This window comes from Camelina sativa, chromosome 11 (assembly GCF_030686135.1).
Source record: "Camelina sativa cultivar CO46 ecotype springtype chromosome 11, ASM3068613v1".
Lineage (NCBI taxonomy): Eukaryota > Viridiplantae > Streptophyta > Magnoliopsida > Brassicales > Brassicaceae > Camelina > Camelina sativa.
In genome coordinates this window covers 32,171,376-32,198,333 of record NC_141890.1, presented here as the reverse complement: position 1 = coordinate 32,198,333, position 26,958 = coordinate 32,171,376, and the positions used below count along the sequence as shown (strand labels likewise).

General features: G+C 37.5%; 3 protein-coding genes, 1 long non-coding RNA gene and 2 pseudogenes across 8 annotated transcripts; 3 read left to right on the top strand and 3 right to left on the bottom strand.

Annotated features, from left to right (window-relative positions):
* Positions 1-10,176: 10,176 nt before the first annotated feature.
* On the bottom strand, positions 10,177-11,941 carry LOC104724650 (uncharacterized). 2 transcript variants are annotated; one of them, XR_757733.3, is made up of 3 exons: positions 11,715-11,941; positions 10,605-11,608; positions 10,177-10,530 (listed from the first exon to the last, which is right to left on the bottom strand). XR_757733.3 is itself a non-coding variant. In XM_010443190.2 (2 exons), exons 1-2 carry the CDS (start codon positions 11,719-11,721, stop codon positions 11,118-11,120), a joined length of 498 nt encoding a protein of 165 aa, XP_010441492.1. In that variant the 5' UTR covers positions 11,722-11,941; the 3' UTR covers positions 10,177-11,117. The 2 variants fall into 2 exon arrangements, 1 of the variants encoding a protein (XP_010441492.1); XM_010443190.2 differs by having other exon boundaries at positions 10,177-11,608.
* A 567-nt stretch (positions 11,942-12,508) lies between these two features.
* On the top strand, positions 12,509-13,515 carry LOC147934695 (uncharacterized). Its single transcript, XR_015571299.1, has 2 exons — positions 12,509-12,938; positions 13,247-13,515. It is a non-coding gene; the product is annotated as an uncharacterized LOC147934695 (long non-coding RNA).
* A 114-nt stretch (positions 13,516-13,629) lies between these two features.
* Positions 13,630-15,546, top strand: LOC147934694 (protein FAR1-RELATED SEQUENCE 5-like). Its single transcript, XM_087472743.1, has one exon. The coding sequence runs from the start codon at positions 13,996-13,998 to the stop codon at positions 15,544-15,546; it is 1,551 nt and encodes a 516-aa protein (XP_087328869.1). The 5' UTR covers positions 13,630-13,995.
* Positions 15,547-16,265: 719 nt separating this feature from the next.
* Positions 16,266-19,427, top strand: LOC104705900 (uncharacterized; annotated as a pseudogene). The gene is made up of 5 exons (XR_015571375.1): positions 16,266-16,350; positions 16,417-16,457; positions 16,528-16,751; positions 17,737-17,815; positions 17,905-19,427. The product of XR_015571375.1 is annotated as an uncharacterized LOC104705900 (transcript).
* A 782-nt stretch (positions 19,428-20,209) lies between these two features.
* On the bottom strand, positions 20,210-23,014 carry LOC109127456 (uncharacterized; annotated as a pseudogene). Its single transcript, XR_015572146.1, has 2 exons — positions 22,905-23,014; positions 20,210-22,596 (listed from the first exon to the last, which is right to left on the bottom strand). The product of XR_015572146.1 is annotated as an uncharacterized LOC109127456 (transcript).
* A 613-nt stretch (positions 23,015-23,627) lies between these two features.
* LOC104724649 (vesicle-associated protein 2-1) lies at positions 23,628-26,955 on the bottom strand. Of its 2 annotated transcripts, XM_010443189.3 has the most exons (8): positions 25,997-26,955; positions 25,724-25,858; positions 25,386-25,456; positions 25,194-25,275; positions 24,965-25,080; positions 24,730-24,861; positions 24,147-24,215; positions 23,628-24,009 (listed from the first exon to the last, which is right to left on the bottom strand). In XM_010443189.3, exons 2-8 carry the CDS (start codon positions 25,782-25,784, stop codon positions 23,878-23,880), a joined length of 663 nt encoding a protein of 220 aa, XP_010441491.1. In that variant the 5' UTR covers positions 25,785-25,858; positions 25,997-26,955; the 3' UTR covers positions 23,628-23,877. The 2 variants fall into 2 exon arrangements, with proteins under 2 accessions (XP_010441491.1, XP_087330903.1); XM_087474777.1 differs by having other exon boundaries at positions 25,724-26,583.
* Between the last annotated feature and the right edge of the window lie 3 nt (positions 26,956-26,958).

The window sequence follows — 26,958 nt, the reverse complement described above, 5'->3', positions numbered from 1 at the left end:
TTCAGAGATGGAAGGAACTGCTAGAAGAGGCTAAGGATCAGTAAGTTTTTGGATACTCACATTTTGAATGAAACCTCAATGTTGTTGACTCTTTCATAAATATCCATACTAATACGTTTCAAACTTCCTAGGTCCTACACCGTTTGCACAGGTCATAAACTATCCAACAACCACTTCCTTGACATTGCAACGAAGGACAAATGGATCACCACAGAGGTGACCATTTTATAATATTAGTTTTTTTATTTGCTATCAATTGTCTGTGGCCTTCTCTGTTAACTTTAACTGTTTTGTATTACAGCATATGCATGTCCTCACGTCGATGATTCTACGACGCAGAACGCAAGCTTTTGCAGCAAAGCGGGTTGTTTTCCTAGAAACATGGTTTCTGGACTTACTAGTCACCCATCATCAGGACTTTTGCAACTGTGAAGACAAAGACAATTACAACTGGGGGCCAACCATCAAGGCTTTTGTCACAGGCAGGTCCACTAGCAAACTAATGAAGTCGGGATTTCTCACTAATGTTGATGTTATTTACGTCCCCATGAACTGGGGATGTACTCATTGGGTAGGATTGATCATTAATTTGAAGCATCGAACTGTGGAGATCCTTGATCCGTTCATTGAACCTTTTGGTGATGACGTCGTCGCTTTCCAGATGCGGCCGGTTGTAGAATGTATCCCTTGGCTGTTGAAAAGATGGAACAAACCGGAATTGACTGCAAATCTGACTACTGACCCTTTTACCTGGTCTCGTTCCCGTGGGTTATAAGACAACAAGGGAGATGGCGACTATGGTCTTGTTTTCGTTAAATTCCTAGAAATGCATTCATTCGGGATGGATATGTCAGATATGGCAGCTCTCACTGACGATGATGTTGTACGGATTAGGATCTCATACGCAATAGACTCCTATGTCACATTTGTTGAAGGCGAAGACGATTATGCGGCCTAGCTCATGTATTAGGGTGACCAAAACTAATGTTCACACTTATGTACCATAATGATATTTTCAACTTATCTATTTCTAGCTACTTTGTGTAACATCTTTTGGACTTATGTACGGTATTAGCAGTGGTTGTGCTAATTTTTTTGTAAATTCTAATGTTAATTTGGTTCAGCTTTCTCTCTCTACAACCTAGTATGTCTTCTTAAGTAGGATCTGTACAGATATTGGTCTGTACAGGCTTTTCCTGTACAACGAGGTCTTGTACAGACTAGTAGATGACCTTCTAGATATCAATCTGGCGTTTGTTTTAGAATACTCCAGAGAGAAAGCTGTACATTTCTGCACCAAGATGTTTGTTAAGTCAAGTAGTCTCCTACAAAAAATAGTGAACTTACATGTATACAATTTTGTACCACCACTTATGAAAGTGTACAGATATACATCTGTACGAATTAATAGATAATCATCCAGAGATCAGTCTGACTGTTATTTTACAACAATCCAGAGAGAAAACTATGAATCAAATGAAATGTATATTAAAATATTTTAAAAGGGAACGATTGTTGCTGGGAGATATATGAAATAGGAGAAATCTGTACATTTTTCCTTATAATATTGAAGATGCTTGGGGATGAAGATTGCAATTACCTAGGTCCCATCATTAGGAGTAACAAACGTGGGAGGGATATTGCTTTGTCGAGGGAAGTATTACAAACAGCAAACATCTCCCCCGTGTCTCTTAACCCGATGACAAACATTTTTGAAGGTGAGATATGGAGAAATTTTTTCATTCGTTGTGTGCATTTTGAGAATGAAGATGCTATGTATATTGAGTCACTTCGGCTGATAACACGATCCCAAGATGTATTTGGAGCCTTGTCATTGCTAGATCAACTTGTCCCAACTAATGCTGATGCAACTATAGCATATGCAATGTTTCAAATGTGCGCCGGTAGGGGGGATGTAGCTGGAGCTGTTTTTCAAGAAATATTTGAAAGATTTGCTGGTATCCGTTCTCATTAAATTTACTCTATTGTTTTAGAGGAGATGTGTGAAAAACTTATTGATAATTTGATTTGTTTTGATCCACCTATACAAGAAACATTTGGTCCGTTGTGGCAATTTCCTTCAACAAATATACTAAGCATTCCAGACTGTTCAGCTTCGCACGATGAAGCTTATTACTGTGAGGATTGTTATATTTATGGTGCTTCTCTACGTGTTTGCGAGTTACTTTAGATGTGTAAATGAGTGAAAATTTCTTTAATAATACAATATTTGATATGTCTAATTTCCATTGTCATGTCAAATTGGGATTCTTGGAATAAGAGTTACAGCAAGTGCGTGTGGCATCACAATGACCTCTTTCGTAGACTAATGACACGGTGGATGTGTGAAAAAGGATCATTTATGATATGTCTAATTTCCATTGGTTTCATTGTCATTTATGTTATTATATATAAAAAGGATCTGTTTGTGGAACAGAGCCCAACACGTGAGATACGGTAATAAAAGGGTGAATCAATAAAGTGTTTAAAAGCCTTATAAAGCCTACCAAAATATCTAAAAAGCAATCTCCAACAATCTCTATCAGTCTAATCATGGTTCAGAGATATCTTTCGAGCATGGGCAGTGGAGTTTTTTTGGGTTATTCAGACCATTTCTAAACCAAAAAAAAAGAAAAATTAAAAGAAATGGTCCACAAAAAGCAGGAACCGTTGCTATACGGAGTATCGGAAGACACAGTAAAAACACGGTACGTATCAATTTCTAATTGGATTTTGTTAAAATATATAACACAGTTTTTTATGTTTTCTTTCATTTTCTTCTTTTCCCCAATCTCTCTCTTTCCTCTTTCCTGACGAAATGGTGAAGAGATCTTGGTCCGTCGCAATCCATGCACGGCTCGCTCAATCCATGGCAATTACAACGATCTCGTCCTCCGAACATATCACCCGAAGATTTGGAAATCTTCCGGAGATTTCAACTCTTTCTTTTGCGGCGGATTCGCTGGGATTGTGTTCTTCTATGCCACCGCCGCATCGTCTCTTGGTCAGGAAGTTCACGCTAATGAAGTTGTTCTGTATTAGTACGAGGCTTGCCCTTTCTGTAACAAGGTTAAAGGTATCTTTCACATCTCGAAATTTCTGGATCTGATCAGATTTTTTTACCATTGAAATTTTATGATTCAATCATGGTTAGAGCTTCAACATAGCGAGTGGTGGTTTTGAATTCGAGTTGGTTCTTGTTGTGTGTGATTTAGTAAGATAGAGATGGTTAGCTTTCATATTTTTCAACATAGCGAGTGGTGGTTTTGAATTCGAGTTGGTTCTTGTTGTGTGTGATTTAGTAAGATAGAGATAGAGATGGTTAGCAACATAGCTTTCATATTCTTCTTGTTGTATATATAATTTGGTCTCTATTCCTCACTTCACACCATCGTTGTTGCTTATTATTGTTAGCAATTAACCGATAGACTCTGGTCTAACTTACTTTTATATCTCTTGTGTTTTAGGATCTCTCCGGTGTTCTTTGCTGTGGGTTTCACGGGATCTTCTCTCGTCCAAAGCGTGGGTTTGCTTTTAAATTTTTCTTGTTGTTTTGTTTACAATTACAGTTTAGTGTTCAATTCTTGACTGTTTATTTATTCATTGATGCCGTTGATGGTTTTGGTTGTAGGTCGTGTCTGTGAATTTGGAGCATCGTCTCCTTCCCCTTTTCTAAAATCAAACCAGAACAGATGTTTCCGCACTTTCAGAGGAGTGAGGACTGATCTGAGCTTTGGTCTTACTAAGAGGTACCTTCCTTATTGGTCTTCTTCCCTTAGTCAGGTACATTCTCCTTTTTTTTTGTCCCATAGGATAATCTAGTTGTGTTTTGAGTGAAGCATTTTTGTTGAAATTTGGTTTGGTTTTTATTAAAAAGAAAATGAACTTGTCTCCATGATTGTATTTGAATATTGTCTTGACTTTAAGCAATCCTTTTTGAAATACTTTTGAAACACTGACATCATATCTTATTAGATATGATAAGATATGATGGACCTAAAAGCTGAAATGCTTTCTGAAAAGTATAAATATAGTGTTATATATACACATGTCTGTTTTGTGATTAAGCTATATTGGATCAAAAAAATTGTATATCTCTAGTAAAATATCCCATACGGATAAGTTTTAAACCCAAGTAAAATAGGATTAAATCAAACTTTTTGAGGTGTCTACTCCTAGAGATATACTGAAAAGTGTATATCTCTTTGGTAAACACTCATTACAAACATGAAAACTTTTTCCATGAGTATATCGAGTGTATCTTTCTCGGTCTAACAAACATTTATCTCAATATAAACCCTGACCTTACCATAACCCTCACCTTAATCCTCAACTTGAATAAGCCATTCGCTACTACACCAACAATGGGTTCTAGTAACCGTTTCAATTTTCCTCTGCCTACTTATCTTGATCTCTTGAATTCTCAACAAGGCTCTACTACTCATGACAATCCTCTTTTTCCTAATTCCACACCACACCCTTCTCAGCCTGTCGAATATATCCCCCAATTCTTTTCTCAGCCTGTCCATTTTAGCACCCCATCTGTCACCAAAGAATGTATTGACCTTAGTGTCGATGAGAATGAAGAAGACGGTGGTAGAGGACTTCGGACAAGGTGGAGTGCCCAGGAGGATATTAATCTCATAAGTGCCTGGTTAAATACCAGTAAAGACCCAGTTGTTAGTACTTTATAGAAGCTTGATTGCTTCTGGAAAAGAGTTGCCGACTGTTTCCAAGCAAATGCACCTGCATCGAGTACAAATACGAGAGGGCCGTCGCAATGTAAGGCTAGGTGGAACAAGATAAACCGCGACGTGAACAAGTTTGTTGGGTGTTACACACAAGCCAGTGCAAGAAAGAAGAGTGGAGAATCTGAAGATGATGTGATATCTGTGGCTCATCAGCTTTTCAAGAATGACCAGAAAAAGCCATTTACTCTAGGGCATTGTTGGAGGGAACTCAAGCATGATCAGAAATGGAACACTGAGGACTCAAGCACTAAGAGGACTAAGCTTGATTCAGACGGAGCATACTCACCCAGTTCAACATATGATGGTGATAAACAGAGGCCTCCGGGTGTTAAAGCTTCGAAGAAGAAAGGTAAGAAACTTGCAGTGAGTAATGATGTTGAGGATGTTTCTGCGGCTAAGCTAGATAAGATTATAGCCATGAAGGATAAAGAACAAGAGGCTAAAGATAGGCAAGGCAGAATGAGATTGCTTAGAGTCTCCTTAACAAGGATGACCTTACACCAGCTCAAGTCACACTCAGAGACAAGCTAACTGATCAAATGTTGACACACACTTAGGTGACATGTTTGGTTCTGATTTTTGTTATGTTTTAGTTCTGATTTTTGTTCTGTTTTAGTTCTGATTTCTTTTATGTTTGGTATATGTTTGGTTCGACTTTCATATGATCAGTTTCTGATTGGATCCTTTGTTATGTTTCAGGTTGTTGGGGTCCAAGCGACATGTGAAGCTGCGAGATGTGAAGCTATTTGTACTCTAGTGAAGGTGGACCTGTTAGTCAAGCTTGTTGTGTTTTGTGGTGTAACCCGTGAAGGTTTTCTAACCCGTGAATGTGGTGTAACACGTGAAGTATGTCTTGTAATTTAGTAGTATGCCCTTTGTAATTTAGTAACCCGTGAATGTTGTTTTCATTGCCAAGTTGTAGGATGTCTTTCTTACTCTATTCTATATATATCGAACCCAGTATTGTTGTACTAATCCTCTCATTCTCATCCTATCTTTCCCTCAAGCAAACTTGAAAACTTTTTTTTCTCTTTCTTTCTTGTTCTTCATATATGTCACAAAGTGTAATCAGCAACAATCGTTCTTTCTTGTAATCAGCAACAAGCAACTTTGTTTCTCTTTCTTTCTTGTTCTTCATATATGTCACAAAGTCTAATCACCAATTTGTTTTTTTTCTACTACACCAACAATCGTTCGTTGCAACCAAACACAGCATTGGGTTGACAATATTCTTGCGTATTGTTAATAGTATTGAAAATGGAATCCCGTACTTCAAACAAAAACGAGATGCAACTGGAAGGCTCGGTCTTTCTGCACTTCAAAAATGTACGGCAGCTATTCGTATGATGGCATACGGAAGTGCGGCAGATGTAATGGATGAATATCTACGACTCGCTGACACCACTGCACAAAAATGCCTTGAAGAATTTGTTGGTGGAGTTGTAAATCTTTTTGGAGATGAGTACCTCAGAAGGCCTACAGCGGAAGACCTCCAACGATTATTGAATATTGGAGAATATCGTGGTTTCCCCGGAATGATAGGGAGCATAGACTGTATGCATTGGGAGTGGAAGAATTGTCCAACAGCATGGAAATGACAGTATTCACGTGGATCTGGAAAACCGACAATCGTACTAGAGGCTGTGGCATCGCAAGATTTATGGATTTGGCACGCTTTTTTCGGAGCACCAGGTACATTAAATGATATCAATGTTTTGGACCGCTCACCAGTGTTTGATGATATACTAGAGGGTCGAGCTCCGAGAGTTAACTACGTTATCAATGGACGGCAATACAAAATGACATACTACCTCACTGACGGTATCTATCCCAAATGGGCAACTTTCATCCAATCAATTACACTTCCACAGGGTCAAAAAAACCAACTCTTTGCTCAATATCAAGAAGCATGCCGAAAAGATGTAGAGCGTGCATTTGGAGTATTGCAGGCTCGATTTGCAATCGTCAAGAATCCCGCACTTTTTTGGGATAAAGGAAAAATAGGCAAAATAACGAGAACATGTATCATATTGCATAACATGATAGTGGAAGACGAACGACATGATTACAATTTCTACGATCCATCAGAGTTTTCCCATGGAGAAGGAAGCGGAACTTCTCATGTGGATTTATCATTTTCTAGAGATAGGCCAACGATTTTCAATAATATGATGGACATTCGAAATGACGTTCGGGATCCAGTAATGCATGACCGTCTTCAAAAAGACTTGATTGAGCATATCTGGCAAAAATTTGGTGGGATGCAACAGTAGAACGGATTTCATTTATTTTTCCATATCCCGTTTTTTCTATTACAATTTATATTTGTGTATTTTCTTCGATTTTGTAAAATATGTTTAATATTCCCGAATTCTATAAAATATGTTTGTTTTCTTTTTAAATGTAATATTAGTAATTAATATAACTTATTTCTTATTTTAAATTTATTTAAATTTGCAAATTAATAAACAATAGTTAAAAAAAAATATTTTAATGATTAAGAAATCTATGAAAGTTACTCTAGTGGAAAAATAAATTTTGATAAGTAGTTAATGGATTGCTATAATTAAATTAATAATAATTATCTGATTAATTTATTTGGGAGTAACTTATATGGGTTACTCCACTGCCCATGGTCTTAGTAGTTGGACGTCGATAGGTTTGAAATTTGACGTCCCTTGTTTGGTTATTTATAAGTAAAGACGTGTTAAAACATGAAACTAAACATATTTAGTTACGTAAAGATAAGGGTGAGATTGTGTACATATCTTAAAGGGGATGTTAAAAAATGCAAAAAATATACACTCACTACAGGAAGAGAGATTAGTTATTAATATTTCCATTAAATGGACAATACCAAATTGCAACAAGTCTATCATACATGTGGAAAACAGCTTACAATACAGGGAAAAGAAATAAAGACAAATTAAGGGGCCGCAAGGGAAATCTGCAGCTGATATAAGCCCTACAATACTGTTACTGTTCAGCTGCGCACGATGAAGCTTATTATTGTGAGGAATGTAGTTTACAGAAAACGCACACCTATTATATATACAGATAGCAATAATAGTTCTATTTAAATTGGTTGGGCTAATTCAAGTGAGATCATAAATAATTAACATTTTTATGTGTTATTTACACGAGATATAGAGTTACGGTCATTAGTCACAAGCAAAAAAACATTTAAGGGGGGGGGACTGTTGTACGCTGGACAGAAATACTTCTGTTATATTTCAATATATAGAAACCAATAATATTTTAACTACAGCATTATGGCAAGTACTTAGAAACATTAGAAAATCCGACAGATATTAAGTTCCAATAAAATAACGAGAAAAAACAATATACGATAAACATAATATTCCAAAAGTCTCGACAGAGATAGCCTAAAAGTGCAGGGATTATTCAGTACTGTTGCACCATTGAACATCACATTAATTTATATCTGCTCACCCACTTGTATTCTCCTCACCCACATGTTTTTTTAATAATTTCCCTATTGTATATAGTGCGTGTAGAAGTTTCACCTGAAAATTATAGGGTTAACCAACTTGCATTACCGTCCCCCATCTCCACACACTCCCCAAACTGAAAAAAATCTTTAATGGCCCACTATATTTCATCTTTACCGTTGCCAGATCTGCCCGACGATTTTTTCGCCGATATTGCAAAAAGGATTGCCAATGATGACATCAAGTTGCTCGGTCCAATATTGAAGTCTGGCTAAAGAGGTAAGAAAATCGTCTACAGAGCCAATGTCCTAAAGGAGGCGTTTATATACTCATTATGTAAATTTCCTCCTTTCATCTATACATCCTATCACACATCTGGTCGTCTCGCTGGACCAGGAAGATACCGTCCCTTCTTCGAGAGATGTCTCAAAGCCGGGAACAAGATAGCAATCTACCACGAAGGGTTAAGGGTTACCGCTGTAGAAAGGGACATAAACGTGGGATCGCCCTACTTAGCCAACACGTTCCTGAAGCCGAAGATGCAACACTTGCTTATGCTATGCTCTCAATTTGCGCCAGGGACGAGGACATGGCCGTCCATTACCTTCATCTGTTTGACTCTAACCACCATCCGCTATTGTCTGCCGATGTACGGACTTGCCGGCAGGGATTGATCCGGGAATTACTAAAATTTGATACACCGTACAGTCACTCATTCGGGAAAACATTCAAATATCCCGATGGCCCAACTATCCCAAACACTGATTGTGATCGGCCACCATGGGATGCTGTATCGTGACTATGATATTATGTGCCTGAATTGCTACATTTGGTGGTTGGCGAATAAGGTTTCAGAGCTGATTTAGTTTGTATGCTGCCCCTTTCGAGTAGAGTATCTGTCTGAAATATATAACTCCTTCTCATGGTTTGTAATGCTTTGTTATGCTATTTCGTTTTTTTTTTTTTTTTTTCCGGTTATTATGTAATCTTACCAGTGGTTAGTCCTCCATTCCCCTTATTTTGTGTATCTCGGCATTTAAAAACATATGAAATTATGTTCAATTATGTATTTTCAGCTTTATAACTTTAATGTTGGTTCATAAAATATAAAAGTTTCGAAGACTTTGTTTTTATGATCAGCTTCATCATGTTAATTTATGATCCAGACTTAACATAGAAGTTCACATAGTAAGAGCCATTAGGTAGGTAGTATCCTCATCTCTATCAGTGTACACCAAGTATTATATCTGGATGGTGGATCTATAAATCCATCCAGAATATTAGATGTTCATACCACATAGCCTACAATGTGTTCTATGCATTGTAAGTTGTACTTATATCTGAGTATCATCCACAGATTTATTTCGACAGTGTGAAAACTAGTGAACTGAAATTAAAACAAGATTCACATTGTTATCAGATATTAATCTGGATTGTTCTAAAGCAATCGCCAGACTGATATCTTGATGGTGATCTACTAATCCGTCCAGAAGTATTATATATGGATAACTGATCTATAAATCCATCCAGAATATTAGCTGTTCATACCACATCGCCTACAATGTGTTCTATGCATTGTAAATTGTATTTATATCTGAGTATCATCCACAGATTTATTTCCACAGTGTCAAAACTAGTAAACTGTAATTAAAACAAGATGCACATTATATCTGGATGGTCCTCTTTTCTATCAGTGTACACCAAGTATTATATCTTGATGGTCTTCATTTATTCATCCAGGCGTTTTCATGCATTAGATCCATCCAGAATATTAGCTGTTCATACCACATAGCCTACTATGCATAGTATCATCCAGAGGAATATTTCCACAATGTCAAAACTAGTGAACTGAAATTAAAACAAGATGCACATTGTTATCAGCTCAACTTAATCACATCTAAATGCTGGATGGTCTTCATATCTGTACAGACAACATAAGTTATATTGCTTAACACTAACACCCCTGGAAGGTACTCACAAGCATCGCTTTTGATTGAAAAAAAACAACAATATTTCACATATTTAGTTTGATTACAAAAGATTCACATATTAGTACAGGATCCGTACAATTCCAACTAGAAAATTACAACACTCATACGGAAGTACACATTACTCTGAAATCTGGAGCTCTCCCGATTTCACAATGATGTCTACGCCAAAATAATTGTACCTTCTACAACAAACTTCTCATACACACGGCTATATACCATTAATAATCCAAAAAGACAATACTTTCCTCAACCAAGTGGGTTTGAACATGTAACCCGGTTGTGCCCAAACCCGCCACACCGTCCACATTTATTTGGTTGCTTCGACTTGTTATTACCCTACAATTACTCAGGTTAGACATGTTCATATCTTCCCAATTAGTTGTTACATAGAGTACGCATATGTGGCGTACCTCATACTCCCCTGCAGAATGTATACGCAGCTTAGGTGGCCTACCAGCAGGTCTTTTCGATTTTGGTGGGATCAAACACAAAGCCCTTATTTCGTCAGGGACCATCACTTCACTTCTGCTGGATCTTGCACAGGTAGTATAGCTGCGTCCACTGTTGGAGACCATATTGATATCTTGTGCATCTCTCCCACAAGAGTCCTGTACTCCAAACCCCTATCATGAGCTGCAGCCATAGCGTGAGTGCAGGGTAGTTTTATTTTTTGAAATTCCAAACAGGTGCAGGTTTTGTCTTTCAATGATACAACGAACTGACCCCCTTCCTTTGTAATCACCTCAAATTCCCACATTCCTACAGCCAACACGGTCATACCTTATCCTCCTTTGAAACGCTTTAATAGCTCCCTTTCAAATGCTATTGGAATATCACCAACCGCTCTTGCTATTTTTTTCCTCCTCGCCTCAAACCACCTAGCTAGCATTTTCCTTATAAACTCTAGCAAAGCAAGCACAGGGCTACCCCTTGCAGGAATTAAAGCAGCACTTGATTTTGAATAGTATCATCCAGAGGTTGATGGTCCGTACAGCAGCACTTGATTTTGAAGGTTGAAGTAGCCCTGAAACCTCACCACCCACAACATTCTCAACAACCGAACCACTAATCTGTCCACCCATTTCTCTGAAACAAACAAATAGATTTATGGTTTTATCTGCCAGACTAAGCGATTTGAAACACCTAAACTCTCTGTCGTCCCTGATTACTATTGGTGCAGTAGCAAAACCATTCAGCTGAGCTAGTCTGTCTTCAAACATATAGCTTAAGCCTACACCACATGATGAGCTAACACCTCCGTACATCTCACGAATCCTTTCAACGAGATCCTTCAAACATCTTAACGACGACAATCTTGCACACCGTCCCCGTAAGTTGGTGTCCATCTTGAATTCCCATCCACGTTTGTTGTGCAGTATCCACTTTCCAGGTTGAACGATAACAGTATCATCAACTACAATCACCAACAATTGAAAGGAGAGTACACTATTTCGTGTAAGTGCGTAATACCACAAACGCAACAAATGAAACATATAATCTCCTTAATCAATTTCACTTACCTTCCATTCTTGATTAATCTTGATTACTCTCCTCTCCGTCTGCCAACTTTTCCGTCTGTAACCTATGCTTTTTCTTGTCCCCTCTTTCATCCCTATAAAGTTTTCCATCATTAATTTGGAAACTGTAGCATTATTTTCAAAAAATCACCCTCGATTCCACCAAAATTTCCCCCCAAAACCACCAACTTCAAATTCGTCTTCCATCTCCTCGATTTCTAACAAGTCAAACTCTCTGTTCATCTGTTCACGCAGCTTCCGGCGATGCAACATTTCACATTTTCGCTATGGGCCTCTATATTTTCATGGGCCTTCCTTGTTTCAAGCCCATATTAACGCTCGCTTCTACAATTTTCATTACTCGAGACATTTCCCTCATACACTCTAATAGAAACCCCTAAACGTAATTTCCACCTACCCCTCTCTCCACTACAAACGCACTCACACCATCTGTGTGTGTCTCTCACGGTCTCACCAACACCCTCACACACGCTCTCTCTCCCTCTCTCTCTCTCACTCTCTCACCACCCATTTTTCTTATTTTAAATGAGTTTTCGTCTCAGAACTACCTAAAACATTTCTGACAATCTCAAAAATCCTTCTCTTTTTTTGTCTATTTTTTGATTTTTTTTTAAATCAAGAAATCAGTGTTTTACATTATTGTCCAAAGAAAACTAAGATAATTATAAAGAATACCTGGGTCTAACCAAAAGAAATCGGATCTAATACCCGAAAAACTGAATCGGTATCTTTTAAAAAAAAACTGTAAAATTTATGTTTAAAACCGCTCTCTCTCGGAGTAAACATCTCAAAACTCCCTCTTAGAGTAAAACAAATCTCTTATCTCCCTCTCTATTCTTCATACCCTCACATTTTCTAATAAGAGGTGGTGAGACGATTTTAGCCTTACAATTTAATTGATTTAGATTAAATTTTTTTGAAAAAAAAACGAACCCATCTCTCTTTCGACCCGAGAGAAACCCGACGTGTAAGTTCCTCTCATCCCAGCCGCCGGCGATTCTTCCGACGTCGGAGCTCCTACTGCTGTAGTTATTAACCAACTCGAGTTGAATCAAGTTGTTCGTCGGAGCTCTCTTTCAACCCGAGAAACCCGACCTGGTTACTCACCTCTCAACCCAGCCGCCGGCGATTCTTCCGTCGTCGGAGCTCCTACTGCTGTCGTTCTTCACCAACTCGACTTGAATCAAGTTGTTCTTCAAAATGCAGGTGCGTTACTTCTCATTAGAGTAGCTTTTTGTTGAAATTGTTTTTGATTTGTAAATTCAAAAATTCAATTGGATTTAGATCGAAGAAAGCTTACCACATTGGGTGTTTTACAAAGGTTTATTGGTCGATTGAGCTATCTATTAGATAAGAAATGGATTTGGCTTTCGATTAGAACTCGTTTACCATTCGAGTCGATTTTGATAGGAGAGAGAGAATGTGGTGAAACTGGTAATACTGGTATATTTAGTAAAACTAGTAAAACTAGTAGTAGTACTAATTATGATTTTTTATATTGGTTGGTTTGGCAGGATACAATATGCGAGAACGTCAGCCTACATTTTAAATTTGAAGGACACATGTATAGTATAATGTTCAAGAGGAATATAACATTGTTGATGTTAAAACCAAGGATACAAAGGAAGATTGGGTTTGTTGAAAGTAACGTTCAGTTGCAGCTGAGCTACAAGCCACTACTGGTAGAAACAGTTGAGCATTGTGAGCTTAATGATGATGAGGATGTTAATGTTTATCTAGACTCTGTTAATTATGAGAAGCGAAGATGTATGTTGTTTGTGAATGTCATCCCTTCTGAGCCTCAGCCTGAGCAAGTTCCCATAGCGCCCACAGTGCCCACAATGCCCATAGTGGACCAAAGTTCTGTCGGTATGAACTTTGAAACCAACATGCGAAGGATGGTGAAATCGGACCTAACGCCATTGTTGTCTACGTAGGCAAAGAAAAGGCTGTAGAGGGTGAAGCTGAATCACGTGATGAAGGTGATGAATATACTGAGCCACGCCCTGTTGTAGAACCGTGTAAGTATATTGAACCATGGGATGACGGTTTGGATCTGACTAAACTTCAAGAATTTCCAAACAAGAAGGCATTGCAAGATGTGGTGGATAGAGCTTCATTCGCTAACTGTTTTAGTTTTGAAATAGTAAAGTCGGACAAGGTGCGTTATGTGGTCAAATGTCCTAAAGAAGGATGTAATTGGGGTTTACGAGGTGGTAGGATTCGAGATACAGATATTTTCTCGATTAGAAGGCACAACAAGATGCATACATGCTCTCGGGCTAGTCAAAGTTCAAGCAACAGTAAGAGACAAGGCACTCCAAAATTAGTTGCTTCTCTTTTACATGGTGATTATCCAGGGCAAATGGAAACTCCACCTCCGAAAATTATCATGGATCTTGTCAAGACAAAATTAGGTGTTGATATATCATATTCCACAGCGTTGAGAGGGAAAAATCAAGCTGTTACTGATTTGAAAGGTAGCCCAGAAGAAAGCTACAAGATGTTGCGATGTTATCTGCACATGTTAGAGAAGGTTAATCATGGTACAAGATCATATGTGCATTGCAATGAGAATAATAAATTCATGTACTTGTTTATAGCTTTGGGAGCTAGCATTGAAGGATTTAAAGTCATGAGGAAAGTTATAACTATGGATGCAACTTTTCTAAAGAACGGATATAAGGGTGTTCTTGTTTTTGCGTCGGCTCAAGATCCTAACCGTCACCATTATCCCTTGGCGTTTGGTGTTCTTGATGGTGAGAATGATGCAAGTTGGAATTGGTTTTTGGAGATGTTGAAAACTGTTGTTGGGGATTCTTCTGAAATAGTATTTATGACTAACAGAAATATAAGTCTCATTACAGCCATAGCTAATGTGTATCCTCTAGCTCATCATGGTTTTTGTATATGGCATTTATCCCAAAATGTGAAAGGTTATGCTCGTAACGTCAACAAAGACGTTGTTGCATGGAGATTCATGGAGTGTAGTAGGTTTTACACAGTGGCTGAGTTCAACATTGCTTACGCTTCTTTTACGACAAGATATCCTTCTGCTACCAAGTATCTTGAAGAATCTACCCAGAAAGAAAGATGGGCAAGATGTGTTTTTCCAGGAGATAGATACAACCTAGAGACAAGCAACTGTGTTGAATCGTTGAACAGCGTATTTAAAGATGCAAGGAGGTACTCCTTGATACCCATGCTTGATGCAATACTTAAAAAATTCTCTGAATGGTTTAATGAACATCGGAAAGATGTTGTGTCTGGATCAGTCGCAAATAAATTGGTGCCTTTAGTGGAGAACTACTTACATGATTTATGGGCAACTGCTGAGAAACTAAAGGTGATAGAGCTAAATGGTTTCGAACTTGAATACAATGTCATTGACAGTGACGGAAAGCCTTATTTGGTGAAGTTGCGATTGAGAAGTTGCAGTTGCAGGTTTTTCGATATACAAAAGTATCCTTGCGTGCATGCATTGGCTTCTTTCATTACATTCCAAAAATATGGAGGTAAGGATATCGAGTTACATGAGTTGTGTTCTAAGTATTATTGGACGGAGCTGTGGGCAATTGCATATTGCAGGACAATTTATTTAGTGCCTGATAAGTCTCGATGGGATGTCCTGGATGAAGTCCAAGATATGCAGATCATGCTTCCGAATCGGAAAATAAAAGGGGGAAGAAAGAAAACAAAAAGGTATGCATCTGCTGGAGAAAAAAGATCAAAGACTCGACCTAGGACGCAGAATAAAAGGCGCCGGAGACAAGGACTCCAATGGTTGTTATTTGGAGATAATGTTCATGTTTGATTCACCTCTTCATGTATCAATTGTGTTTTGTTTGAAACTTAATGTAAAAATTGGTTTGAAACTTAATTTGAAACTTAATTTAAAGTCTATTAATGTTTTCTTCTTTCAACATGTGTATATAATAGAGTATAACTGGCACAACTAAGATAAAACTGGTAAAAATAATAAAATTGGTACTACCTAAAACCAATACATATTGTATAATACATGTGTATAAATGTTCTACATAGGTTTCTACTATAGGTGAATAATTTTTGAAAATCTACTAATTTTAAATTATTTATGAAAGAATCTCAACAAATGTTTCCTTACACTTTTAATGTTACTTTGTAAATAATTACCACAAAAGCATGAAAAAGTTATAGAATTATAACTTTTAACTTATGAAGTTGCAAAAAGCTTGTAATTGTATGTTAGTTAAGTTTAATCAACTGTAAAACTAAAAAAAGTAATGTTAAGGTTTAGTAGAACTAATTAAACTGAGAAACCTCTAAAGTACAACTATTTGGAAGTTTAGTGCAACTGCATTAATCGGTAAAACTGTGTGTGAACACGCAGTGTGAACGCACACATCTTTTACACGTGGCCAGAATATCGTTTTTTCTTTCTTTCTTTCCTCATATCCGTTCATTCATTTTCTTCGAAACCTAAAGTACACCTTCTCTCCTTCTCTCATCTTCAAAGTCGAATTCTAGATCTATTTCTCTCCTTCTCAAACTATGGAACAATTTGAGGCCGACCCATACTATGCTGATCAGAAGAGGGCGAGGAAGTTAGAAGCGTGGCGACAAGCCATAGCCGATGGTGATTTGGGCATGCCTCGAATTTGCCCATGTGGCGAATGAATCGTCAATGAGATCTCTCCAACAGAAACAGAGAAAAAGAGATGGTTTACTTGCGTTAAGTATAAGGTAGATTAAATTAAATCAAATACAATTGAGAGACATGAGTATGATGTATGTTCGTTGATATATTTTGCAGGATGATGGATTGCACTGGCGGAAAAATTGGGCTGATGCAATTGAAGAAGAAACTCAAACCTTAAGGAAGGATGTTGATAACCATTGGGAGAGATTGAAGGAATTTGAACCCCATCATACTCAGATCTATAATTTGCAGATGCAGCTTAAGGAGAAGAGTGATGAGATTGCCAAACTAAGGGAGGAGGTGGCGTTGCTTACCACTCGAGTTGATCTCCTGGATAGGTTGTGTTTCGATTGATATTATATGAGTTGATCTCATTCTACGTTGGTTTAAAACTTGTTTAATCAGTTTCTGTTTCTTATCTTTTCATTGAATTCTCTTGTTGAATCATGATGTTCTATCTCTCTTTTATGTGACTTCTAGGATTATGCCTCCTTCTTGAATTGAATCATGTTCTATATTTTTCTTATATGAATTCTCTAGTTTTGTTTAGTTTTACGTAGTTTTACCAAAAATACGAACGACAAATCCAAAAAAATAACATAGTTTTACATAGTTTTACTAGTAATACCAGTACCAATCACAAAACCAAGAAAATAATTAAGTTTTACATAGAAAATAACATAGTTTTACTACTTCTTAGACCTTTTTCTCTTCGTCCCTCTCCCTCCTTCTTGCGAAGTACTCGGTTGCTCATCATCTACATGTGACTGACATGAAACCAAATTTTGTTAACACCTTTGATTTCGAAGTATTACCAAGTATTACTATAGTATTACGAAGTATTACCTTTGATTTCTTTTGCTCTTTCACATATACTTCCAACGGTTCGAGCGATGGAGAAGAAGAAGAAAACGATGAAGTGGAAGAAGAAAACGATGAAGGAGAAGAAGGTGAAGAAGGGGAAGAAAAAAACGATGAAGGGGAAGAAGAAAACAATGAAGGAGAAGAATCGGAAGAAAAAGACGATGAAGGAGAAGAAGGAAACGATGAAGGGGAAGAAGAAAACGATGAAGTGGAAGAAGAAAACGATGAAGGAGAAGAAGGTAAAGATGGGGAAGAAAAAGACGATGAAGGGGAAGAAGAAAATGATGAAGGAGAAAAATCAGAAGAAAAAGACGATGAAGGAGAAGAAGAAGAAGAAGATAAGGAGGGAAGTTCGAACTCGGCAGGTAACTCGGGAAGGAGTACAAGCGAAAGTGAGAGGGAGCACGAGGAGCACAACGATGCAAGTGTAAGTACAACAAGTCTGTTTCATTTTTTCAGAATTGAATTGGAATTTGAAATCGATATAGTAGAACTGGTAGAACTGGTGCAACTAATGGGTGTAGAACTAGTAGAACTGGTACAACTAGGTGGTGTAGAACTAGTAAAACTGGTACAACTAGTTGTTGTATAACTGGTATAACTCATGTAAAACTGATATTGTTGCAGGAATCAGAGGAGGAGATAGAAGCGATGCAACCTTTAGGTATGCACTTTGAGACCATTCAGTACAACAAGAAAATCAAGCTATCGACAAGGTGTCATATTTTTGAAACTGTGGAAACGCTGGATAAATTAGAGCATCCATTGACTAGTTCTGAGAGGGATTGGTTTGAGAAACATCCACAATTCAAGCACATTTTCCACATGCCAAGGGAACCAAACCACAAGCTTATGGGAATGTGGTTGCTCTTACTTCGAACGGCTAAAATCGAAAAAAAGAAGGAAGCATGGTTTGTTGTGAATGGTGTTCCAATCCGGTATGGTCTGAGAGAACATGCGTTGATGTCTGGATTAGATTGTCGGTGCTATCCACTTGATTACAAGGAAGCCGGCGGTATCGAGTTTCGAAGGAAGTATTTTTTACGAAAAAAAAAAGATTACACTTCAAGATGTGAGGGGAAAGCTAATGGTAATGCAACCAGATCGTACTCTTGATAGGTTGAAGATGGCGGTTCTCTACTTTTTAGGAAGCATCATTGTAGGCCATACAAAAGACTCGGGGAAAGATGTTGTGGGTATCGATGATTTTGTTGTAAGAGCAGTGAATGATCTAGGTTTTTGTGTGTCTTTTCCTTGGGGGAGATTATCATTCGAGAAAATGCTAGAAGAGATTTCCCATACAATGAGGCATTTTGATGGGGTCGTGCATAAAGAGAATGTGATATGGCCTGTTCCAGGTTTCTGTATTCCATTGGAGGTTAGTTAGTTTAAAATTTGAATTTTTCTCATTGTTGAAATTTCTTATAAGTGAAGCTGATTTTTTTTTTTTTTTTTTTTTGTGTTGTGTAGTTTTTACTATTTGAGGCAGTTCCAATTTTGGCGAACACTTACATTGACCAAATTTCTGAAGCGGATGCAAGTTGTCCTAGGATGTGCAGGAAGAAATTTAAGAGTACTGGTCAGAAAGGTTTTCCTCTAAAGAATATAGGTGATACACTTGGTACAACAAAGGTTAGTCATCCTAACCATTGAAATTATTAATCATTTGAATAAATTGGTTTGTAATGTATCTAAAGTAGGTCGTTTACACAGGCAATTGCTAGTGTGATCCCTCATATTGATGAAGAAATTCCTCTTCTCGATTTAATCATGGAAGAAGCTGAGGAAGACGATACCCATGATGTCGTAGTTGCCAGTTGGATGTGGCGCCTTCGTAGAGGACTACCTGTACTTTTGGAGGAGATGTACACAGCCGATGTGGCTACTCGTTCAGGACAAAATGATGCGAATGAGGAAATAGACGCCAATGAACAACCGAGAGAAGATACTATTGAGTTGGTGGATCTTCTAAGGACCATGAAGCAGGATATGAAAACTCAGTTCGATAACATTTCGGTGAAGATTGATGGTCTTGAAAAAAGGATCGAACCGTTGGAAGTATATGTGAAAGAGCAAGAGAAATCAAAGGTAATACTTCGTAATACTATAGTAATACTTGGTAATACTTCGAAATCAAAGGTGTTAACAAAATTTGGTTTCATGTCAGTCGCATGTAGATGATGAGCAACCGAGTACTTCGCAAGAAGGAGGGAGAGGGACGAAGAGAAAAAGGTCTAAGAAGTAGTAAAACTATGTTATTTTCTATGTAAAACTTAATTATTTTCTTGGTTTTGTGATTGGTACTGGTATTACTAGTAAAACTATGTAAAACTATGTTATTTTCTTGGATTTGCCGTTCGTATTTTTGGTAAAACTACGTAAAACTACGTAAAACTAAACAAAACTAGAGAATTCATATAAGAAAAATATAGAACATGATTCAATTCAAGAAAGAGGCATAATCCTAGAAGTCACATAAAAGAGAGATAGAACATCATGATTCAACAAGAGAATTCAATGAAAAGATAAGAAACAGAAACTGATTAAACAAGTTTTAAACCAACGTAGAATGAGATCAACTCATATAATATCAATCGAAACACAACCTATCCAGGAGATCGACTCGAGTGGTAAGCAACGCCACCTCCTCCCTTAGTTTGGCAATCTCATAACTTTACAAAGTAACATTAAAAGTGTAAGGAAACATTTGTTGAGATTCTTTCATAAATAATTTAAAATTAGTAGATTTTCGAAAATTATTCACCTATAGTAGAAACCTATGTAGAACATTTATACACATGTATTATACAATATGTATTGGTTTTAGGTAGTACCAATTTTATTATTTTTACCAGTTTTATCTTAGTTGTGCCAGTTATACTCTATTATATACACATGTTGAAAGAAGAAAACATTAATAGACTTCAAATTAAGTTTCAAATTAAGTTTCAAATTAAGTTTCAAACCAATTTTTACATTAAGTTTCAAACAAAACACAATTGATACATGAAGAGGTGAATCAAACATGAACATTATCTCCAAATAACAACCATTGGAGTCCTTGTCTCCGGCGCCTTTTATTCTGCGTCCTAGGTCGAGTCTTTGGTCGTTTTTCTCCAGCAGATGCATACCTTTTTGTTTTCTTTCTTCCCCCTTTTATTTTCCGATTCGGAGGCATGATCTGCATATCTTGGACTTCATCCAGGACATCCCATCGAGACTTATCAGGCACTAAATAAATTGTCCTGCAATATGCAATTGCCCACAGCTCCGTCCAATAATACTTAGAACACAACTCATGTAACTCGATATCCTTACCTCCATATTTTTGGAATGTAATGAAAGACGCCAATGCATGCACGCAAGGATACTTTTGTATATCGAAAAACCTGCAACTGCAACTTCTCAATCGCAACTTCACCAAATAAGGCTTTCTGTCACTGTTAATGACATTGTATTCAAGTTCGAAACCATTTAGCTCTATCACCTTTAGTTTCTCAGCAGTTGCCCATAAATCATGTAAGTAGTTCTCCACTAAAGGCACCAATTTATTTGCGACTGATCCAGACACAGCATCTTTCCGATGTTCATTAAACCATTCAGAGAATTTTTTAAGTATTGCATCAAGCATGGGTATCAAGGAGTACCTCCTTGCATCTTTAAATACGCTGTTCAACGATTCAACACAGTTCCTTGTGTCTAGGTTGTATCTATCTCCTGGAAAAACACATCTTGCCCATCTTTCTTTCTGGGTAGATTCTTCAAGATACTTGGCAGCAGAAGGATATCTTGTCGTAAAAGAAGCGTAAGCAATGTTGAACTCAGCCACTGTGTAAAACCTACTACACTCCATGAATCTCCATGCAACAACGTCTTTGTTGACGTTACGAGCATAACCTTTCACATTTTGGGATAAATGCCATATACAAAAACCATGATGAGCTAGAGGATACACATTAGCTATGGCTGTAATGAGACTTATATTTCTGTCAGTCATAAATACTATTTCAGAAGAATCCCCAACAACGGTTTTCAACATCTCCAAAAACCAATTCCAACTTGCATCATTCTCACCATCAAGAACACCAAACGCCAAGGGATAATGGTGACGGTTAGGATCTTGAGCCGACGCAAAAACAAAAACACCCTTATTCCGTTCTTTAGAAAAGTTGCATCCATAGTTATAACTTTCCTCATGACTTAAAATCCTTCAATGCTAGCTCCCAAAGCTATGAACAAGTACATGAATTTATTATTCTCATTGCAATGCACATATGATCTTGTACCATGATTAACCTTCTCTAACATGTGCAGATAACATCGCAGCATCTTGTAGCTTTCTTCTGGGCTACCTTTCAAATCAGTAACAGCTTGATTTTTCCCTCTCAACGCCGTGGAATATGATATATCAACACCTAATTTTGTCTTGACAAGATCCATGATAATTTTCGGAGGTGGAGTTTCCATTTGCCCTGGAGAATCACCATGTAAAAGAGAAGCAACTAATTTTGGAGTGCCTTGTCTCTTACTGTTGCTTGAACTTTGACTAGCCCGAGAGCATGTATGCATCTTGTTGTGCCTTCTAATCGAGAAAATATCTGTATCTCGAATCCTACCACCTCGTAAACCCCAATTACATCCTTCTTTAGGACATTTGACCACATAACGCACCTTGTCCGACTTTACTATTTCAAAACTAAAACAGTTAGCGAATGAAGCTCTATCCACCACATCTTGCAATGCCTTCTTGTTTGGAAATTCTTGAAGTTTAGTCAGATCCAAACCGTCATCCCATGGTTCGATATACTTACACGGTTCTACAACAGGGCGTGGCTCAGTATATTCATCACCTTCATCACGTGATTCAGCTTCACCCTCTACAGCCTTTTCTTTGCCTACGTAGACAACAATGGCGTTAGGTCCGATTTCACCATCCTTCGCATGTTGGTTTTCAAAGTTCATACCGACAGAACTTTGGTCCACTATGGGCATTGTGGGCACTGTGGGCGCTATGGGAACTTGCTCAGGCTGAGGCTCAGAAGGGATGACATTCACAAACAACATACATCTTCGCTTCTCATAATTAACAGAGTCTAGATAAACATTAACATCCTCATCATCATTAAGCTCACAATGCTCAACTGTTTCTACCAGTAGTGGCTTGTAGCTCAGCTGCAACTGAACGTTACTTTCAACAAACCCAATCTTCCTTTGTATCCTTGCTTTTAACATCAACAATGTTATATTCCTCTTGAACATTATACTATACATGTGTCCTTCAAATTTAAAATGTAGGCTGACGTTCTCGCATATTGTATCCTGCCAAACCAACCAATATAAAAAATCATAATTAGTACTACTACTAGTTTTACTAGTTTTACTAAATATACCAGTATTACCAGTTTCACCACATTCTCTCTCTCCTATCAAAATCGACTCGAATGGTAAACGAGTTCTAATCGAAAGCCAAATCCATTTCTTATCTAATAGATAGCTCAATCGACCAATAAACCTTTGTAAAACACCCAATGTGGTAAGCTTTCTTCGATCTAAATCCAATTGAATTTCTGAATTTACAAATCAAAAACAATTTCAACAAAAAGATACTCTAATGAGAAGTAATGCACCTGCATTTTGAAGAACAACTTGATTCAAGTCGAGTTGGTGAAGAACGACAGCAGTAGGAGCTCCGACGACGGAAGAATCGCCGGCGGCTGGGTTGAGAGGTGAGTAACCAGGTCGGGTTTCTCGGGTTGAAAGAGAGCTCCGACGAACAACTTGATTCAACTCGAGTTGGTTAATAACGACAGCAGTAGGAGCTCCAACATCGGAAGAATCGCCGGCGGCTGGGATGAGAGGAACTTACACGTCGGGTTTCTCTCGGGTCGAAAGAGAGATGGGTTCGTTTTTTTTTCAAAAAAATTTAATCTAAATCAATTAAATTGTAAGGCTAAAATCGTCTCACCACCTCTTATTAAAAAAGGTGAGGATATGAAGAATAGAGAGGGAGATAAGAGATTTGTTTTACTAGGGAGTTTTGAGATGTTTACTCATTTTAAACAGTAAACGTCTTAATAACTTTATGAAAACGTACTTAAACTGCAACATCCCCTTTATTTTTCTTCAAGTTTGATCACTAACATCCGGTATTTATAATGGATCACAAGTATTCGTACGTATATTCGTATTTCTGTGTGCAAACAAAAGTTCATCTGATCAAGTTTTCATTTTAAAGACCTGAGGGCTAATTAATTTTAAAGACAATACTTCGTTTTCGAGGACAGGTAATTATTTTTTCACTGATAACAAAATAATTGCAACAGGTTTCCTTCTCCGCAAAGCGGTCAACATTCAAACAATGCAAAGGATTAGGATTGAAAGGGTCTGTTGGGTCAAAAATGTACATACAATATAAACTGAAAAGGGAAAAAGTTTGATGGAAGAAGAACATTAAGAAGAGGGATGAATAGAAATAACGCAAATTTAGAAGATTAAGAAGAGGGATGGACAGAGTAAGATACCCGAAAATGTGTGAAATTGTTTTTGATTCCGCAGTTACATATGCTGAGATGGTAGGCGACGTGGATAAGCTGAGGGTTGTTATGTGGGAGAAGCTAAAGTGAGTTTTAGGATGAAACCGATGATGAGTCCGATGAGTCCAACCATAGCTGCAAACTTTAAGGATAGCCCATTTCCGCCGTTCCTCTGGTTTCTCCGTCTCTTCACCATCTCCTGCGATTTTATTAACAACATTGTTAGGCAGTTATCCTTTGTTATTATTCATTGTTATGTTCACATGATTTTGCCTGAATGGCAATGAGAGCAAGCATAAACCAATGATATCAGAGAAAGGTTCATGGAAGGCGTACCAGTTCATGTTGCAGCTGTTGTGTTTGCTTAACGGCTGCATCACGCTCTTCCTTCAGCCGCTGTATAGTCTGTTCATACATATTGATGGGTATAATTGTGAGAGTGATGATTAAACAAGACACAAATAAATCTCTCTTTAAGCAAGGAATGTGGTCACTACTTGTGAGATTCTGTGAGGTACATTTGTTAACCACACGATGAAGAAAGGTATATTTATGGAGAAAAAAAAAGAAGGCTTCAAAAAGCAGCGTGTGTTTCACTGTCCTAGCTCCTAACCAATCAACTCAGTCCCTCACTACAGTTTCTAACTTACTATTGCTTGATATCCACAAGTGTGAATACTAGAAATGGGATCTGGATAACAATTCTTGCACACAGGTATCACAAAAAAGGGACTTTTCAATTTTCATAAGGTGTCTCTGTCTATGCAATAGGTTCATAGTATATCTTACGAGAAGGGTTTTTTTGCTACAATTTTAACAGGTTAGCAAAATGATAACGATTCAAACAGATTCTCAGAAAGTCATATCACCATAGGCAGATTAAACTATATAGTGTGGGGTGGGTGTAGGTGTTACTCACAGAGATGGTTTCTGAGCCCTGTCCATCACCATTTGTTGCTCCGGATTCAGAGGATCTTTGGGTAGTAGACGGGGAGATATAAGAGACTTTGAGCTTACACTCTGTTAATGTCTTTCCACTGTCCTTGGTGAACTAGACACAAGCATGTCAAAAATTTAATATCAAACTTTCTTCCCCTGAAATGTTGAAACAAGATTCTATAATCAAAAAGGTCGTGTAAACTGGGATGTCTTACTGTGTCTTGTGGAAGTTCATCGACATCAGTGTGTGGAGGTACAATGGTACTTTGGAGGAGAAATTTGTCTTTGCACTGCATATCTGGAGGATACTCTCGTTGCGCTTGTAGAGTAACTAAAAAATTTCGAAAGATCTCTTAATAATTATTATCTCCATGTATCATCAAGTCATAAACTGCGGATGAATAAAGAGAGAGAGAGAGAGAGAGAGAGAGAGAATGAAAGTACCTCTAATGATGCAAGAGTCCCAAGGCTGAATGACACCAGTGTTGGGTCTTACAAAATACTTCTTTGGAGATGTTGTTTTGACCTGATTTTGTTGAAGAAAATGAAAAAGATGTCAATTGTATTGTACCACAGGAGGAAAACAACTTGATCATAAAAAAAGAAAGCAAGGATGTGAAGGTTGGTGTATATTACCTTGAAAGCAACATAGTGCTCAGTTTTATTGGCAACTTTAAGATCACAGTAGCTTTGCTTCTCGAGTTCAACTGTAACAACAATATAAAAATATTCCCCATTTCAAATGTCACAGAACAAGAATATATTCTTAGAAATAACCCAAGAGAATCAATCATCAACCTTGAACAATGAACGTTATCTAAAAGTCAGAAACCTCAAAGCTCAAAGAAGTGAAACAAAACTTTGATAGTTCACAATATCGAAATCTCAAAGAGAAGGAGAGAGCTCTTTATCTCATTTCACAAATTAGGGTATAGATAAAAATTAACGGATTAGCTGAGTGAGAGAATGCTTACAGAGAAATTTGAGTTCATCAGGTTGAATGGAGATAAGCTGATTCTCGCCAACACCAGACATCTTTGTTGTTATTGTTGCTTTTTAAGCAAAGGTTCCACAATCAAATCTCTCTTTTTTTTTTTTTTTGAAAAAACCTATACACATCAAAATCAAAGCTCCCCTAATTTCAGAATTTTCTCTTTCTTTTTTTTTCCCCAGGAAAAAGAACCAAAAAAAAAAGGTAAAAAGAAGAAAAGGAGAAAAGGAAGAGAGCAAAAAAAGACGGATCAAACCTGAAGAAGACCCCCAAGAAAAAAAAGAAAAAAAAAAAAGTCACAGGTCCAACCGCGTGAGGAGGAGGAGGAAGAAGCTGCGCTTATTTCTTTATCTGCCTCTTCCGAGAATCGCTCTCTCTCCACCAAAACCAGAATTCACCTTCTCTCTCTCTCTCCTCTAGTTTCGATCGATTGGGTGGTATAACGAAGTTTTCTAGAGAGAGAAAAAAGAGAGCGCTTCGTGGAGCGGCCAACCAGCCACACGTGAAGTCGAAGCAAAGTTTCCGTACGATTTCCCTCCGGCGTCGTCTCCGGGAAGTGCGGGCAAGCAGAGAGAAAGAAAGAAAGAAAAGAGAGAAAGAGAGGCAAAATGTGACACGTGTGATAACAGTTGTGCATTGTGCATTGTCAAAGAAAGAGAAAAAAACAAAAAAAAATTTAAAGCGACAGGCTGGAAATTAAAAAAGGAAGGATGACGTGGGATATTATGATTGGTTTGCTTAGTTTGAATATACTAGTAGGTTAAAAGAATGCTATAATAATGAATGAGAGCTTTCAGAGGTGGTAGGCCATTTTCATTTTGATGAGATTCATTTTTAGTGTGTGTATTTCCTTGCCGTGTCTCCCCATTAATGATTTAAATTTGTCGAGGAGTAATTAATATCAAGACACGTCATACTAATTAAATGGGGAGATAGTAGAAGAAGAATCACGACGAAGAAAGTTGTTTTAAAGTCAATCCAATACAATAGGAAACATACACGAAATTAAAATACTCAATCATCAACTTACACGAATATTCTTGGTCTTTTTTTTTTCCCTGTTTTTGTAGCTGGATAGATCATTAATATTCAAACAAGAACAATACTAAATCCGAAAAGAGTTTTTAAGTAATTACCGTTTGAAAAAGTGAATACAGTAATTTTAGATGATTTGAAAGGTTTTCTGAAATTGATTAAAATCAGTCATATTACTCTGAA

What these genes read in the sequence shown, in the direction of transcription:
- LOC147934694 (XM_087472743.1), top strand. Translation starts at nt 13,996, where the DNA reads ATGCATACATGCTCTCGGGCTAGTCAAAGTTCAAGCAACAGTAAGAGA.
- LOC104724649 (XM_010443189.3), bottom strand. Translation starts at nt 25,784, where the DNA reads ATGTCTGGTGTTGGCGAGAATCAGCTTATCTCCATTCAACCTGATGAA. An exon ending in GGACTCTTGCATCATTAGAG is followed by an intron (nt 25,081 to 25,193) that starts GTACTTTCATTC and finishes GAAATTTTTTAG; the next exon opens with TTACTCTACAAGCGCAACGA. An exon ending in AACAGCTGCAACATGAACTG is followed by an intron (nt 24,010 to 24,146) that starts GTACGCCTTCCA and finishes ATAAAATCGCAG; the next exon opens with GAGATGGTGAAGAGACGGAG.